The sequence below is a fragment of the Numenius arquata genome, chromosome 2, assembly GCF_964106895.1.
Source record: "Numenius arquata chromosome 2, bNumArq3.hap1.1, whole genome shotgun sequence".
Taxonomy (NCBI): domain Eukaryota; kingdom Metazoa; phylum Chordata; class Aves; order Charadriiformes; family Scolopacidae; genus Numenius; species Numenius arquata.
Window position 1 is genome coordinate 24,752,596 of NC_133577.1, and position 17,542 is coordinate 24,770,137.

The following is a 17,542-nucleotide window of genomic DNA, read 5'->3' on the forward strand; positions in this document are numbered from 1 at the left end:
GAGTAAGCCCAAGCTGAATGAATGAGAGAGAGGAAGAGTAACACATCATTCATCTGCATGGTTGTGAAAGATAAGTGGGGTCCCACTCTTGTAAATTGGGTTTTTGGTAAAGAGGCTGTTTGATTATTTTGCTATACGCATATAAGTGTGTCTTTGTTCCGAAATGATTCTGCGTGTGTTCTGAAGAAGAAAAGTAGGATTACTTTTGTTGGAGTTTTTTAAGTTTTGTGCTGCTTGTTTTCTTATTAATGTCTCAGATTGTAGTTTTGGCTTTTTGTTTGGTGTTTGGGATGGGCTTTGTTTGGGATCTTAAAGCATTACAATATGCATCTTTATTCCTAATGATAGCTCTGAAATTTCTACAGTTTTCCGTTTTGGTCATTATTTTACTTACCCGGTCCAATATCTTATAATTAGCCTGTGATTTGCCTGACTTGGTTTTTTTTCTGGCATTGTTGTGGAGCGGAAAATCTTGCAGTGTTTATGCAAAAGAAAATCTGACTCTTATCTGTTGGTGTATCTTGGTGTTTGTTTACTAACAGAAGTGCAAAATTGTTATTTACTATTCTAATCCTAGAAAGACTCACAGAATCACAGAATGATATGGGGTTAGAAGGGACCTCTGGAGATCTAGTCCAACCCCCCATCTAGTCTTCAACTCAGTTGAAGAATTGTTTCTGCTTGCTCAGTTCATTTCTCTTTATCATTATGGCATAGGCAATTAAAGTAGAATATTTTTTTTAGTGACGTTTACTAGTTTCTGGATTGTACTAGTATTTCACTTACAGTACGGTGTCTGGTACCAAAAGGCAGCTCTGTTTGCTGTTTAAATGTTGTTGTAGTGGAAATTATCAGGCTTTTCAGTGTTGGAGGCAAGCTTATATAGAGAGTTTGGTGTATGCCCTTGTGAACTTCAGATCCTCTTGTTCCTGCAGGTGACTGTACTTAGACGAAGGAGCAATTGAGTCTAATTCTATTTAGGTAGATGCTGCTGTTACCTGACATCATGTGATTGGAGCTGTAGGTGAAGTAAACCAATTACTGTTAGATTTCAGTAGAGGATTGTTATTTTATTCTGTTTCTTAAATGGGAAGAGCTCAGTTTGCACAAGTGTATAAATAGGGAATTTCAAAGCTGCTTAAATATTGGATTTATTTTCTTACAGCTGATCCGCAGAAAACCATGGGAGATGAAATTGAATCAGTTCTGCAGGAGCGGATAATGGTTTTGGATGGAGGCATGGGTACCATGATCCAGCAACATGCCCTGTCAGAAGAGGATTTTCGAGGGCATGAATTTAAAGATCATTCCAGGCCTTTGAAAGGCAATAATGACCTTCTCAGTATAACTCAACCTGATATAATCTGTGACATACACAAGGTAGGTGGTTCTGATTTCTGTGTCTTTACAAGAGAAAGAAGGAGAATTTGGCTTCTGTGTTCCCGTTTTCCATGCCGCAGGCTACTGGCTGTCAGGCGTCTTTTGGGGATAGGGAAGAGAGTGCCAGGTAACCATGCGAAAAAGAATGAGCAGATTTGACTTTTCTGGTTGTGTGAGCACAGCATTTGTGTCTTGGTTCCTGATGTCACGTTTTTAAACCCCTTTTTGACTTATGTCCCTGATGCATTTCTATGAATTGTAGATTCAGATTTATTTCTTTTTTCTTTCCTCTTCTCCTCCTCAACCAGCACTTGAAGTGCATCTAAGTAGGACATAACTGAATTCTAGATGCATGTTTCTGTAATTGTGTATTAAAGAGCTGTTAAATGTGTCAGCCTGAAGCAGGCCTCTCCGTAGTTAATGAGTATATGGGCTTCCTAATGAGTATATGTGCTTCCATATTCTCGTTTTTTCCCTAGAATATTAATGTGTGGCCCAGAGAATAAAACAGTCTAGAGTTAAACATTAGGAATTTGCAAACAGATTTTATTATTTTCTTACCTTCAGTTAGACTTTAAAAAACAACTTCTTAAGTCTCTTATTTCTTGAGTTGCAAGTATTTGTAGGTCTTACTGTAAGAATTGGAACGTTTGAATAGCATTGCAACTAGGTGGTATTCAGTTGAAGTTTCACATCTGTTCTGGGTTTTACCAATCGTTTATTAAAAAGATCTGTATTTCATTGATTAGAATCATTAATTGGCTTACGCTTGCTAAACTTGGTATGTAATACATACTTTTATATTTCTACTCTGTCATTCTTTGGATTTTAAGAACGATGAGTTGAAAGTAATCAAAGTTTTTGCCCTACAAAAATTTCAAGAGGAAATATTTGTAGATTGAGTTCAGTCCTTAGACAGTCAACTGAGCTGTAGTGGTCATGAACATTGGAATTTATAATAGCTTGTGGTTTTAATCGGGTAAGCTGGTTTAAAAGTTGAATTTTTGCAAGTTTAGCAGAGCAATAGTGACGTGACTCAAGAATGAATGTATTGAGTAAAACCAATGGTAGCCTGCTGTCATCCCTCCAGTGGCCAGTTGCAGGTACTTTAGGAAGAGTGTAAGAAAAGAAAAGTCTGTGGTGGTCCCCATGCCTGCAGTAACTTTTGAGTCAAGGTGCTTTCTGAGCCATGGGTGGTGACTTTGTATTTTTTATAGCTGCCGGTGGTTATTCCTTCTGAGAATTGGACAGAATTTAAAGTAACAGATGAAAATGTTTCTACGAAGTAACTATAATCCCACTTTATGTATGGTTGGTGGGGTTTTTTTTAATGGCCCAGGGAGTCAGATGTCACAGATGATCAGTAACTTGACAAGTTAATGTTAGCTGTAGCTTGTCTGGCAAAGTAAGATTCAGTGTAGTAAGAGAGAGTAAGAGTCAGAGAGGTGTTAAAAAATTATGTTCCTGCTTTGTGCACATTATTTCCTTCTATGGGCTTTTGCTAAAATGACAGGTCTGAAATAAACAAAAGCTAGTACAAAGCTGTACACATTTAACATCTTTCTATAGTCTAGATGATTTTCAGAAACTTCGTTACTTGGTTATTAGTGTACACTTAAGAACTTGCATATTTTCGTGTAGCTATTTGCAGGTGTTTCCATATGTATCCAGGAGGAGTCAAGAGAAAGCATATTAGTTTGCAGCAAAATATGTTTTAAAGCAAATTTAATTCTTTTCTGCTGTTTGGATCAAGACTGTTTGCTGTGTTGAACCTGCTGAACTTATCTGCTTCTTACAGGAAAATCTGAGTGGTTTATATTTAATGGCCACATAAGTATTTTTCACTTAATAGCACTTAGAATGTCTTAATTTCCTTAAATATGTAGGGGTCACCTAAGTGTTAACCTGATCAAAAAGAGGAGTTAGGGAGGGAGGAGGGCAACTGGTAGAGGTTAGCAAAACATAATAGAATCTGCAAAAATATTTCAGTTTGCATTGATTTCAGTTTACTTCAGTGGGAATTAGACAACCAAACTTGAGCAGAAAGCTTAATTATTCTGTGAATCTGGGCCATTAGTTAAATGCTAAATGTGATCTGCACAAAATGTAATTCTCCTAAGCTTGTGTTCTGTCCCGGTATGCTCTTGTGCTGTACAGCTACCTTCAGAATGTTTTAAATTTTCTAATCCTCTGTTGTTTAACTGGTGCCTTTTCTGAGTCTGCCCACAGCAGCCCTCGCTTGCTGATGGCAGTTGGATTATGTCCCACCATGTCTCTGTGCAAAAATCTAGAATGTGCTCCAGCTGCTGGACTAGTGGCAGAGGTGACTAAATGTCACCTGTTAATAGAAAGTGTGGCTGACACTAAAACTCTGAAAATTGGTTACATGGAGCACTTCTGCTGCTTTGGCCCTGTGCTTTTGAGTAAGGCCTTCAGAGTATGACCTGCTTTGAGTTAGGAGATGATTTGTGACATTCTGTCAACTGAATGAGACAAAATAGTTGGGTTGCTTTCATTCCAGATCTCAGTTCTGGAGGTCTTGAAGATTTTTTTCATGTCTTGCAGGAATACTTGCTGTCAGGTGCTGACATCATTGAAACTAACACTTTCAGCAGCACCCGAGTTGCACAAGCTGACTATGGCCTTGAACATTTGGTAAGAATGCTAAACTGTTTATACATTAAAATGTTAATCAGGATTTTTGTCTTAGCAGCCAAGATTAGCTTAGTCCCAGAGTTCATTGGTATTGTGTTTATTGACTGTGTGCTGTCTCTAGAGCCTTGTGGTGGGATTGTAGCTCATTTCTACTGCTGTAGACAGTTGTACTTGCCTTGTGTGACAGTCCTAGTGTGCCTCTTGTTGATGAAGGCACAGGCAATAATAATTTGTCCTAGATTTTGTTTGAGCATTCCCAGAATGTCTCAGTTATGTGAACAGGGATGTTTTGCTTCAGTCTCTCCAACTTAAAACTTAGCAAATGCCACAATGGAACTGCTTTTTTCCTGGATATTTGTGTGTTGTTTGTACTGGTGTATGTAGTTCTTCCAAGCTTGCATTTGTCATACCTGCTCTGTGTTACGTGTTGTTTTGAGAATTTGAGAAATATGTGAAAGAAAATGCTTGGAAATATGCTACTTGAATAAAAAGTGAATTTAAAAGTAGGTTAATTTTGTCCCTGAAGTCCTATTCTTCAGCTTCTGTTGACTTCAGTAGGATTTAATTAGTACCTTACAGAATGAAATTTTATGATTGGGAGTTGTAGGCTGGAGTGTACGTGATGAGACCTGCCATGGAATTCTGTTGCTGACATGTATGGGGCTGTTCCTTTGGAAGTTTTGTAATAGTGCTTATATGTATTTGTATGGCATAGGGAGACTTCAGAGTATACTGGAAGCTACTGAATGGAAGTGTTATGTTTCTCTGAGGATGAGTTATGCTATACTGAACTAACGGCTACTTGGTAAATTTCTGTAATTGTTCCAGGCATATCGGTTAAACAGAGTCTCTGCACAGGTAGCCAGAAAAGCAGCAGATGATGTAACTGCTCAGACAGGTAAGCAATATTTATTTTAATTTCTTATTCATTTGTGGGTTTGACTGTCTTGCTACAACCTTTGAAAGTTGCTAACTAGAGAATAGCTTGATGGTTTACATCACAGAGACATAACTTGCAGACACTCTTCATTTTAGGCACAGTAGCAGTTTCACATCTTTATTCATAACCTACTAATTTCAGCATGTTTGCAGGATCTGGTCCTTAGTGCGTGTTGCAGGATGGCTGTCCTGTGTCTGCCTGTTTCAGACTGCAGGTGTACAACCAAGCACCACACAACTGCTCGCTCACTCCCCCTCAGCGGGATGGGGGAGAGAATCAGAAGGGTTAAAGTGAGAAAACTCATGGGTTAAGATAACAACAGTTTAATAAGTAAAGCAACAGCCGCGCACGCAAGCAAAGCGAAACAAGGAATTCATTCACTACATCCCATGGGCAGGCAGGTGTTCCGCCACGTCCAGGAAAGCAGGGCTCCATCACACCTAACGGTTACTTGGGAAGACAAACACCATCACTCCGAACGTGCCCCCTCCCCGCTTCCTTCTTCTTTCCCCAGATTTATATTGCTGAGTATGACATCATATGTTATGGAATATCCGTTTGGTCAGTTGGGGTCATCTGTCCCAGCTGTGTCATCTCCCAATTTCCTGTGCACCCCCAGCCTACCTGCTGGGGGGGTGAGAAGCAGAAAAGGCCTTGACCCTGAGTAAGCACTGCTCAGCAATAACTAAAACATCTCTATTATCAACATTGTTTTCAGCACAAATCCAAAACATAGCTCCATAGCATTTACTATGAAGAAAATTAACTCTATCCTAGCCAAAATCAGGACAAGGCAATACACATCTTCCTGATGTGTTTTAAAGAAAACAAATTCAGCAGGGACTGTTACAAGTTACTTAGGTTTGTACAGCACAAGTCTTTGTACAAAAGAATTAGGATGGCTGATTGTAGGTAAGTGTGGATTACCAGATATTCCTAGTTTTAAGTCTTGTGGTTTGACTTTGTAACTACTGGACTGTGCCTAGTATGTGACCATCATCTGTAAATGTGTCTTTTACCTTCCAGGCTTTATGCGAGAGGGGTATAGCTCATTTACGCTGCTGTAGACAATGCTGTCTTTCAAAGACAATTAATTTCCTCTTGTATTCTTGCATCAGACTGTATTTCAAGTTAACAGTGCTCTAGTGCTGTCCAGATAACACCTTACTGATGTGATTCATAGTATGCAATAAAAATGCAGTATTTGAAATATGCTTTAAAAAAGGGTGGTGGGTTTTTTTTTTTTATGAACACATGCCAGAATGTTCAAATCAGGTTATCTAGTAAAAAATGCCAGGACAGTTCTATGCTGTGCATTTAAAGTAATTGAATGAAGCTTCCTGTGTGAGAGACAAACGATACTTAGAAGAAAACTTGAGTCAATTGCCTTTATTTTACATGTTCTTTTGTGTGTATACACTGAACATCTTGTTGGATAAGACAGGCCAGCCCTGCTGGGTAATCTTGTGCTGATCAAACTCTTGACTTGAGACAGGAGTTTCCTGTCTTATAGTTCTTCATCCCTGAATGATATACATGTCTTGGTGTCCTTGGAAGTTTTTTACATTGACATGGCTGTCATTGTAAAACCAGAAGTAAATTCTTTTGTGGGTTTGTGTGTGTGTGTTTTGTTTTGTTTTTTTTTTCCTTCCTGTGTCTTGGTTTAGGAATTAGGAGGTATGTTGCTGGAGCCATGGGTCCAACAAACAGGACACTCTCTGTGTCACCATCTGTGGAGAGACCAGATTACAGGAACATAAGTAAGTATTTGTAACCATCAGGTTATTTAACTTGGGTGATGGTCTTGAAAGAGTGAAATTAACATCATTCCTGTTGTACAGCTTTTGATGAACTGGTTGAAGCCTATAAGGAACAAGCCAAAGGACTTTTGGATGGAGGAGTTGATATTTTATTAGTGGAAACCATATTTGATACAGCCAATGCCAAGGTGAGACTCCTGGAAAAAAACCAACTCAGTAATATAAGTATTTGGTGTACTACCTAAGGAAATTCAACATGGTACTTGTAAGAGCTATCAGTTACTGCTTACTAAATACATGAATAGAATCTTCAGTTGCTAGGAAATAGGTAGAATGTAAGGAGATACGTTTTAATGATAAAACAGCCTTTACCAGACTTTTTTCCTTTGCCTTTTAGTATGTGCTGTTAGTATCTTTCTGGCTGTCTGTTCCAGCTGTTGTTTTATTCCCAGAAGCTCTGTTGCATTGCAAAACATCTCCAAATGCATCTGATGTTTGTATTTTTCACCATAAGATGTGTCTGTCTGTGCTTATGATGCACACGGGAGAGGGAATGTCCAATGTATCTGATGGCAGGTGTGGGAAGGCTTGTGAGGCAGTCGTGTTAAAATGTGGGGTTTTAGGGAACTCTGGCACTCTGCCATCAGCCTTGAAAAAGAAAAACTGGGAGCAGAGTACCAGAAGTGTAAAATAGAAGGAATAAAATGTTGAAATAAGTCACAATTAATGTGATTTTGAGACCTTCTTTATCTAATAACTTCTCAATGCAGGTGGTGGGAGTTGTCAGGGCACTTAAAACTGTGTTGCAATTTTACGTGGAAAAGCCTGGCTGGATATGCACACAGCATTTCTTTAGGCTTTTGCCACAGGCTGATTAATGTGTGCAGTGGCATGTCTTGTCCTTTGCAGTCTTGACCAGTCATCATGGAAATTTGGCTAGCATCCTTGAGGCTTAGCATTGTGCTGAGCTCATGTTCACATGTAACTGTCTTACCCTAAGGAGGCAGGAAATATTCAGGACCTTCCAAGGGGTCACTGTAACCCTTACTGTTAAAATTTGTGATGGTTAGAATCCTTTGCAAACTGCATGTCTAAACAGATTCAAGGGCAGTGAACGTGTACTGAGACTACTACATAACAGCCATGTTTGGGGTGGGTGTTGTCCTGCAGGCGTGAGGGAGAAATATATCCCAATGTGGTTTGGGTTTCAGAATAGCTTTGATCTTACTTGGTGACTCCACGGGACTTCCTTTCTACTTGTTACCAAAATGTGTTTTGGAACATCTGGAAGATGTTAGGGATAAGGGTGAAACCTCTTGAGTGTAATACATTCTTGCAGGCAATGTGAGGTAGCAAGTTGCATAAACAGCCATAAAAAATACTTACAAAAAAAAAAAGAAAAAGGCAAACCCACAGAAACAAAACACCCAACAAATTGAAGAACTTTGAAATGTCCATTAATATTTTGCAACTTACTCTTCTATAGGCAGCTCTCTTTGCACTCCAGACATTGTTTGAAAAAGAGTATGCTCCCCGACCCATATTTGTAAGTATGTATTATTTAATATTTTACATATATTTAAGCTTGATTTGTGAACTAGCTGAGGCTGCAGTTGATTAAAGCGTTTTGAAATGAAGGAAATAAGTGTCTTGGAAACATGCTTTTTTCATATGGCTGTGAAAGGGAAAACTTTTGTGAAGAGCTTTATGAAATCAGCCTTTGGTAGCTCAGTGCAGTTTATCAACCTGAAGACTAAGGAATGACTTCATTCGAGTGTGTATTTATTCTCTATATTTCCACAGGAAAAGGTCTGATCATAAGGTTTTTTCAGGCTTGTTGTCTTAAGGGTAATAAGAACCAGTGCTTCAAGGATTAAATTAAGCAAATATTTTCAAGTAGAATACGAGTGGCCATTTGAAGTCAGAAAAGGTCTGTCTAACTGCATATTCTTTCTCTGACATATCTTTTTCTGACAGCAGGCAGTCATGAATAGGTAGGAATGAATATAGAAAAAGAATAGGCTTGTTTTGAAAGTTCTGTCGTGTTCTACCAGTTTTCTGCAGTTTGCAGCCCAGGCTTTCTGATTTGCAGTTTGTATCTGTTCGTACTTTTTTGTTGAATGCGTTTACTCCTTCCTTTGAACCTATGTGCAAACCTGTGAGGGACCCAGGCATCCACAAAATAATCTGTCAGTAACTTTCGCAGTTTATGAATGCACTGTTTTGAAAGTTTGCTTGCTTTTAGGCATTCCCCCTGATGACTTATTTTGTGTCTTGCTGTTTGTCTCTGGAAAGTGACAGTGAGCAGCTGTTCTGTGTTCCCTTTGCTGCATAGTCGTGGCATTTATAGTCCTCTGTGAGACCCTCCTTTAGTCTTTTTTTTTTTTTTTTTTTTCATCCTGGAAAGCTATTTTCTATTTAGCTGCTCCATACCATTCATTCTTTATTCTTGTCACCTTTTTGTTTTCCACTTTCTTGAGTCAGAGGGGAATTAGAATAGCATACAGCAGTCATCAAGTGCAGACACCAGGGATCTGTATGATAGCCTAGTGATGTTCTCTGCCTCGTCCATTTCTTTCTGTAGTTCCTGGTGTTTTACTTTATGGCTAATGAGCTTTGAAATTGCATTCATAAAACTTTATTTTGTTACTCAGATTAGTTTCTTGAGCAGCAAAGACTAGTTTGGATGTGTCATTATGTAGAATTTTTCCTGTGTTCGCAACTTCATACTTTATCAGCAATGGGTTTCCACTTTTTTATCATTCAAGTCAGTTAGCACTGAGTGTTTTCTGATTACATAGAGTTGGCTTTTTGTCTTCATTGTCCTGAACAGAGTGGTCAGTGAGCCTGGTTGCCTCATTCTCTGCTGCCTTTCCAGTTCAGTTATGTTGAGAAGTACAACCCTTGGCACAGCTCTGTAGGATTCCGCTGGTCTCCTCGCTTGACTGAGTAGTTTGAAGGAAGGTAGCAGCAGTATTAAAGTATGTTTTGGAATAATTAATGGATTTACTTTTGCATGGAGTCTTCTAAACTCATTCTATCTTCTGCAAAAAAAAAAGTAGACTTTGGAAGGCTTCAGAATTCTCAACTTTGTAGTTGGGTTCAACATCTGATGTTCCCTTATAGAAAAAGGAGTAACTTTTTTTTAAGGCCAGCCCTTCCTCCCCACCACCAGCCACCACCAAACAACCTAATAGCAGTGCTGAGACCTGAAATAACAAAAAGGGCGAGGCAGGGAGGATGAGGGGAATAGGAGAGGAACTGTGACTGCTGATTGCTGCCTAAACAGGTAACTGCTGCAGATTGGCTCAGAGGCCATCATCAGAATGATACCATGGTACTAACGCTTCCTTGCTGCTGAATGGTTCATGGTAGCTTTCTCTCTTTTTTTTAATTTTCTTTTTCTCCCCCCAAGGGTAAAAGAGAAAGAAGATTGGTCGAAGGTTTGCCTTTCCCCTAGCTAAATATTTAAACACTCGTAGGGAGGAAAAGGTTTAATTTTTCTGTTTGAGTTTTGCGTCAACACTTTGAGTGGAGCACAGGTCTCTCTGCTTTGACTTTTAGCAATTCAGCCATTTAAATTTCTGTTTTTACTGTTAATTTAATTCTTCTCCTTTCTCTATGTTCAATTGGTACTTAGGTTTCTGGAACCATTGTGGATAAGAGTGGGCGTACCCTCTCAGGCCAGACAGGAGAGGCATTTGTCATTAGTGTTTCCCACAGTAATCCACTTTGGTAAGTTTCTTTCTCTTAGAAAGTTATCTGTAGATTGTGATTCTTTTCTATATTTACCCCTGCAGCTAAATGGAAGCTGTGATATCTGTGATCATATTTAATCACATGTGTTGCTAACGTGTTCTGCTGTCATTCCCTCAACAGAATTATGTTTCCAAAGAATGCTGAATTTTTAAAACGTTGTTCTAAATAATCTGAGGGTTTGTGTTTGCAACAGCCGCTGAAATCACTTTGGGTCTGAAGTGCTTTAGATTAAAGCACTAAAAAAAAGTAATTCTGAATCTGTAGTTTGCCGTCTCCTACTGTCTCAGATTGTGCAAGGAGCTAATTCCTGGTATGGGCGGGATTACATCTCTTTTTTAGAGGGAAGCAGTGCCAGCTCAGGATGTTTCAGGGTGGCTTGAAAGAGCAAATCATTAAGATTTCATTCCAATGTTCTTTTTGCTGAACTTACAAAAATGTATAAATTCCCTGAGTGTTTTTCTCAAGGATGCGCGTTGTTGTTTTGAGAGCTCCTCATTTACTTGCATTCTTTTCTGTTCAGGCAGAAAAGTTGAAAGAAGCATGAGATTAAGATCTGTGAAAATGCATAATAAAGCAGATTTTGGTCATTTTGCAAGATTTTGCATGTTAATTTGAATACCATTCCCTGTTTCTCTATTCGTCTGTGTTTCTATGCCCTTTTCTATCTCCTCCCTGCCTTCTCCCTCTTTATCACTCTCAGGTTGGTTGCTCACACAAAAACTTACACTGGAAATAGCTATTTTTTTTTTTCCTAGAATATTCTAAGTTAAAACATTTAATTCACTGTTAGCAGTGCATGCCACGCACATTGTGATGAGCCATTGTTTGTTTTTACGACAAAATTCCAGTTAAAACGCGCAATCTGTCATCTTGGTGATACAAAAGCAGAAGACTGCATTCACAGCTTTCCTGACTGCCCTTGAGGCTTCACTTTCCCAGACCAGACGGTGCTCCAGAAGTAACATATGGAGCCTCTTGGAACAGGGTGGTAGTTGACTCCTTCTCTCAGCATCACAGCCTAGTGATCCATATTTGGCATGAGTCTGTCTCAGATAATCTTGCTTATAACTCTCTTGCCTCTGAAGAGGAGAGAAGGGCACTGGAGCAGAAATCAAGAATTTATTAAACCATATTTCATAAAAGCTATCTTCTGGGTCTGAGTGCTTAGGGCCTGTTTCCCATTTATGCGAGGGCTACTATACAACACTGTGGCAGAAGGGTTTTAGTTGTGGGAGCAGATTGCATTTAATGTTTTTTCTGTTGCCAAATTGGTACTGAGTGGCTTTAGGGTGGTGAAAAAACTGATTAATAGTAGTTTCCTAGGAATCATGTTATACATACCCACATGTTTCCATTTGGGTTTTGTATGTCTTGTTTAGGGTGATGTGTTGTCCTTAAGTCTGTTTGGTTTGGAGCCACCTTAAAAAGTGTGTGCTTTGTGTCCAGTTGATACAGGTAATAGCTGAGGAACTGTTCGTGGCAAGCTGCTTGCTGTGAAAGGTGCTCAGATGTGGTATGAGTTCCCTTTGTGTTATCTTGGATCCCGTGATTGTTTCAACTGTGGTAACATTAAGAAGATGTATGCTGAGTTTAGGGCCCTAATGTGGTCTTTGTTCTGGTCCCAAGGGTGCTCTGCAGGCTTACCTTTCACAGGAACTGGTGTGTGACTGAAATGAGCAAGGTAGGGAGGTGATGTTTAAGATGAGGGTGTGATGGCTATTGCAGTAGGGTAGCTGTGATAGCATACCAGCAATCTGGTTCAAGGCTGCTGGCTTTTAAGGCGTGGTTAATGGTTTGCTTTTCTCAAATGTTTTCTTTTGTGGTGCTGTTGAGTGCTGTGGGGAGATGATACTGGCCACAGAAGGTACTTTATGTTTCTCAGTGAATGTGCGTGTTTGTGCTTAGTTTGACTTGGCAGTGTTGATACAGATAATGCTTGGATGGTGTATTTGTCAGCAACCCCTGTAGTGGGCAATCATTCAGGCAGTCTGGAGTGCCAATACGCAGTAAATCAAGTGAGAACATGAAGAATTGCTTGTTTGGTGAGTATGCTGGCTGCTTTTACAGTATCTCTCTGGTAGGGTGAGGTAAAGAGAGTGACAGGTGAGTTTGTACTCAGAACCAGAGACAGGTGGATATTAAATGTGGAAGGGAGAGATGAAACTGCCTAATACAGGAGAGAGCTTAAAAAGAGGGTGTGAGGAGTGTGAGCTGGAAGCTTGTAAATTGAATGACTTGACAGTAGGAAATACTTTCTATTCATCTGCATTTGATTAGGACAGTCTTGTTAACCATTCTTACCTTGCTTTGCTTCGAAAATCCCAAGGGGTTTTGAAATAAATTGAAATAAATTCCAGAACTTCATTGCTGTAATTAATTGTGTATTCCTTGTGTGTCCTGTTTGTATCCAGGGGATCTGTATGAAGGATTTAAATGTATTTAAGCACTGAATAGGGAAATGAGAATAAAAGGGTTCTTTTAAAGTTTTTTCTATTTAAATAGAATGGCCTATCTGAGATGCATTAGAAAAAGCCATTTGAAGGTAGAGATGGCTGTTTCAAAAAGCAAACATATATTCCCCCCCAAAAAAGAAAAACAAACCCTATACCTCTAACCTCTTGGAAGAAGGGGCTTGTGTTTTGCCCTTCGGATCTCAAGGATTTACCATTCTGTCCAACAAGTGAATCTGGCTGCAAGGGTTTACTGCTACTACTTGTGCAGTTACCAAGCCCCTGCCTGCTCCTTGGAAACAGGAGGAGAGTCAAAAACCATTTTGCGCTCCCAGCCCTGTTGCAGGGCTTTATTGCTGTTGACCTCTGGGAAACTAAGTGAGCGTACATGCACTTTATTAACTTAGCCACCTCGGAGGCAGCCTTTGTGGCTCAGTAAATTGGGAGATGTGACTGTTATCCATTCCTGTTTTAGGGGGTTAGCTTGCATCCTCTCCATTATTGCAGGAAAGGAGAAAGCTTTTTTTTTTTTTACGTCTTCCTCTTCCAGCAGCTCTGCGAGTGCCTGTCGAGTTTTGCAGTGCTCATAGATGGTTCCTAGAGTGGTGCAGAGAGATCAGGAAACATGCGTAAAAGATCGCTTGCATGCTTTCTGAAAGAGACATTTCCCTTTTTAATATCAATGTAGACATTTGGAGTGCAAGTCACATTTCTGTATCTGTCATTGAATGAAAGAAAACATGATTGTACCTCATACACTGGTAAAATTGTTTGAGAAGCTTATTTATACACAAATACTTCTGCTGTAGTGCTGTCTTGGTTACTAAGATGTAGCAGATTCAGTTGCCCAAGCTTAGCCATGAGGCATCTTGGGGGAGGCACTTGGTTTCTTCCAAGGCTGAAATAATTTATGTATAATTTTAAAAGAAAATGATGTTAGTAGCTTGAAGCAGATCTTGCTTTTTCAACCTTTTTCATACTTCTTCCTGTAGCACAAGACTCCTTTCCAGTCCTCCTCATTCCATTTGTTCTCTCTCTCACCTAGAAAATACAGAGCTGTCGTATTGCTGCAGTTGCTGTCAAAATGCTGCCACTTAATTCCTGGATTTTGAAATGAAATCTTGATTTACTGTTCCCAGTTCAGTCCAGCCCCCTTCCCCCTTGCGCTTTTCTTCCACCTGAGACTTCTCCTTTTGCACAGTCTTGCTGTATTGATGGTGGTGATTAAAGAAATTGGAGACCAGGTTGGTTCTGTTATAGATGATTGCGGGAGTTAGCAGTTGCCAGCACTGACATTTGTCTGGCTTGTGTTTAAAAGGTGTTTTTACCTCAAAATAATTTTTGAAAATTTATTTTCCAGTATCGGCTTAAACTGTGCTTTAGGGGCGGTTGAAATGCGACCATTTATTGAAACAATTGGAAAATCTACAACAGCCTACATCATCTGTTACCCCAACGCAGGTGTGTGGTGCGCATATTTCTTACAGGTAGATGAAATGGAACTAAACCCTCCCATCTCATTAGCAATAATAGAGTTGAATTAGGTTGAAAAGATGATTGGTTTTACTACTAAGAAGAGATTAAGAATATTTTGAACTGCTGAAAGTAGCTGTTGTTAGTTCTGCGATGGTGAATCTAGAATGCTTTCTTGCATAATTAATATCTATTGAGTAATGATTGCAAAGGTGATGGGGCACTGTAGTCCTCATACAAATGTAGCTACTTTAAATATATTTCTTATGGAATTTAATTCTGTTCTTGTGGGCTTTAAACAAATTGTAATACTAGAAAAATTACGTTTCAAGGTCTTCCCAATACTTTTGGTGGCTATGATGAAACTCCAGAAGTGACTGCCAAGCACATAAAGGTATGAAATATCTCGTGAGTGTGTCATATCTGACGTACTAGGAGACAAGAATTCTTTGCTTGTATTTTATGCGTATTTGTTACAGTATTATGTGGGTTTTTTCCCCTCAGATGGCTCTATATGTCACCTAGATTGTTTATAGACCATTTGTTGAATGATAGTGATTTGAGACATCAATTTAGGAAAAACTACTTGGGAAACTCTGAAACCGTAATTACTTTCATGTCCTACACTAAGTAGCTTTCCTGCAGCTTGATCTGTGGATGTAACTCATTTGCACTCCTATGTTTTTACTTTTACATTTGGGAATTTTCCAATAGCTGAGCAGTTTTTTGAACTTGGCAGAATTTTAGAGTTGTGTATATAGGAACTGCTGATGCTGGTGATGTTCCAGTGCAGTGTGTCCTTCCACATGCTACTTGATCTGTGCGAGACGGAACTGTGTGGCTGGAGCTGCAGTGTGTCAGTGAGAACGCAGTATCTGCTGCATGTTAATTCCCTTTTATAATACAGTATGACGAGTCTTTGATACTCATCCAAGTTTTCATCTGGGGATTCAGTATAAAATAGGCCAATTTCAAATGTAGTTTCCTAAAATAAGGTGTTGAAATTGCTGGCTAGCCTTGGGAATCCACATCTCAAAACAAATCCTAAAGAGAATAAATAGTACTGATTGGTTTTTAATTTAATTTTTTTGTGTGATCCCCCAAATTGCTCAACACGCAGAGAAAAAAAAAAAAAAAAACAACCAAAAAAACCCCGGATACCTTTATTAACTTGAAACAAAATTCTCTTTCCTTCCCTTGTACAGAATTTTGCTTTGGATGGTTTGGTCAACATAGTTGGAGGTTGCTGTGGTACTACACCAGCGCATATCAGGTATCTCATGAGCTACGACTTTAGGTGCACTGGGAAGTAAATTAAGTGCTGCTTTTGTGTAGCAATATTCCATGGCTTGTCTTAGAGTTGCCTGAAAAGATGGAACACTTTAATGCCAATAGCAGCAATATATGGAGTAGAAATAACCTGGCTTTCATAGCTGTGTGTATCATGAAGAATGAGTAGAGGCATGGTTCAAAGAAGGATTATACCTCTGCTATTTTGTCATCTAAAATTGTTTCGGAATTATTCCTCCCTCTTTACTGATGGATCGAATAGACTTCCCATTTCTGCTCCCTTATGCCGTATGTTCTTTCTCTTTCTGGTACTCACAGCCACAAGGTGAAACTTAAGGTTTCCTTTGATGGTAGAAGGAAGAAAGGTGTGTGGGTGTGGAACAGGAGATCTGGGAATGCTGTACAGCTGTACTAGTCCTGGCCAGTCAGAAGGAGCATTTCATATCTTTCTCACTGGAAGTAGCTCAGTGGAAAAACCTCCCTTTTTCACGTGAGCTTGAAAGAGAAGGGGCCCTCATTTTGACCCTGGTACAAGCTGGGAAGAGGTGGTCTGAAAAAGTGTAGAGGACACCGTGTGTCACTCCTGAATCGATCAAAGAAGTGAACTTGAACACTGTGAGTCATTCTGGCATCTGAGAAATGTGTCTCAGCATAGAACAATGTTTGTCCCTTGGCTTTTTTGCTGCAATCATCAGCAATTGCTCAGCTCAGCAAATTGTGAATACTGTGAGTGTGGTTGAGGACTGGTTCTGATATCCATCAAGTACCCCATTGGCATGGCATGTCACATTCTGTATTTGATAAATCTTCAGCTTTGTACATTTGCTGCAAATAGCTATGATAGGGTCTTCTGGGAGTATGGTTTTGCCTTTGGCCACACTAAGTGAAACTAGCTAATTAGTCTTGTCTGCTACAGGGCTAAATTGGAGATGTAGGTATACATACTAGTATTTTGTAGTCTTATCTGGAATGGTTTAATTTTAATTTAAAACTTTATTCTTTTCTTTCCTCTTTCTGTAACTCAGGAAAATTGCCGAAGCCATGAAATTCTGTAAGCCTCGCGTTCCACCTTCTCCCTCTCAAGGATACATGCTGCTGTCAGGTAAAATGGAGTGTAACAGTTTGAGCTTTCTAACTCATGCAACCTTCCGTTATAAATTTATTTGCTATTTTCTGCTGATCAGAACGGCACTGTGAGTTTCTGGTTCTACCTGAATCCAGCAAGCTTGTGGACGTGTAACCAAATCTAAATCTTCCTGCTTTCGCCAAAGGATTAATGGAGCATGTTACTATGAACTTGTATAATATAACCAAGCCAGCATATTTTACTCTGCAAGTCTCAGACACTTCATAATGGTGACTGAGTATCTTTATCATCAGTTTGCAACAGGGGGAGGATCAAGCATAGAGGGATCAGGTAATTTGACTACAGTTGATGGCAGAGCTGGGATGAAATCCTTGTTCATCTGCTGTGAGAGAGCTGCCCTGTGTCACCTCAGATGTCCATCCAGTCATACTGGGAGAGTGTTCCAACAATACATCCAGGTCTAGATTGGCTTTTGTTTTAGCCAAGTCTAGATTTGTACATTCTTCAGCCAGGCCTTCTTTTAAGCCTTTGGGCCGTGTATCCAAGTAAAACAGTACCTTATTTTTGGTCTTGTATTTTAATCTCAAAGTCAAATCAGTTTAGCATAAATTAAATAAATCATCGTTGGCCTGTGTTTTCATGGAATACCTTATTCTGTTCTGCTGTAAGGTTTGTTTGCCTCTGAGTTGCCTGCTACCCAAGGGTCACTTGGCTTGTTTCTCTGGACTTGGGTTCATGGTTAAGAGCT

General features: G+C 39.5%; 1 protein-coding gene across 1 annotated transcript in view; it reads left to right on the forward strand.

The window, feature by feature from the left end:
• Positions 1 to 1,171: 1,171 nt before the first annotated feature.
• Positions 1,172 to 17,542, forward strand: part of MTR (5-methyltetrahydrofolate-homocysteine methyltransferase) — a 46,720-nt gene continuing 30,349 nt past the window's right edge. The window contains exons 1-11 of the mRNA XM_074166303.1: positions 1,172 to 1,380; positions 3,946 to 4,035; positions 4,864 to 4,933; positions 6,643 to 6,735; positions 6,817 to 6,923; positions 8,222 to 8,281; positions 10,376 to 10,470; positions 14,305 to 14,405; positions 14,750 to 14,811; positions 15,623 to 15,690; positions 16,733 to 16,809. Of these exons, the coding sequence (XP_074022404.1) occupies positions 1,183 to 1,380; positions 3,946 to 4,035; positions 4,864 to 4,933; positions 6,643 to 6,735; positions 6,817 to 6,923; positions 8,222 to 8,281; positions 10,376 to 10,470; positions 14,305 to 14,405; positions 14,750 to 14,811; positions 15,623 to 15,690; positions 16,733 to 16,809 (1,021 nt within the window). The 5' untranslated portion in view covers positions 1,172 to 1,182. The remainder of the gene's footprint in view (positions 1,381 to 3,945; positions 4,036 to 4,863; positions 4,934 to 6,642; positions 6,736 to 6,816; positions 6,924 to 8,221; positions 8,282 to 10,375; positions 10,471 to 14,304; positions 14,406 to 14,749; positions 14,812 to 15,622; positions 15,691 to 16,732; positions 16,810 to 17,542) is intronic.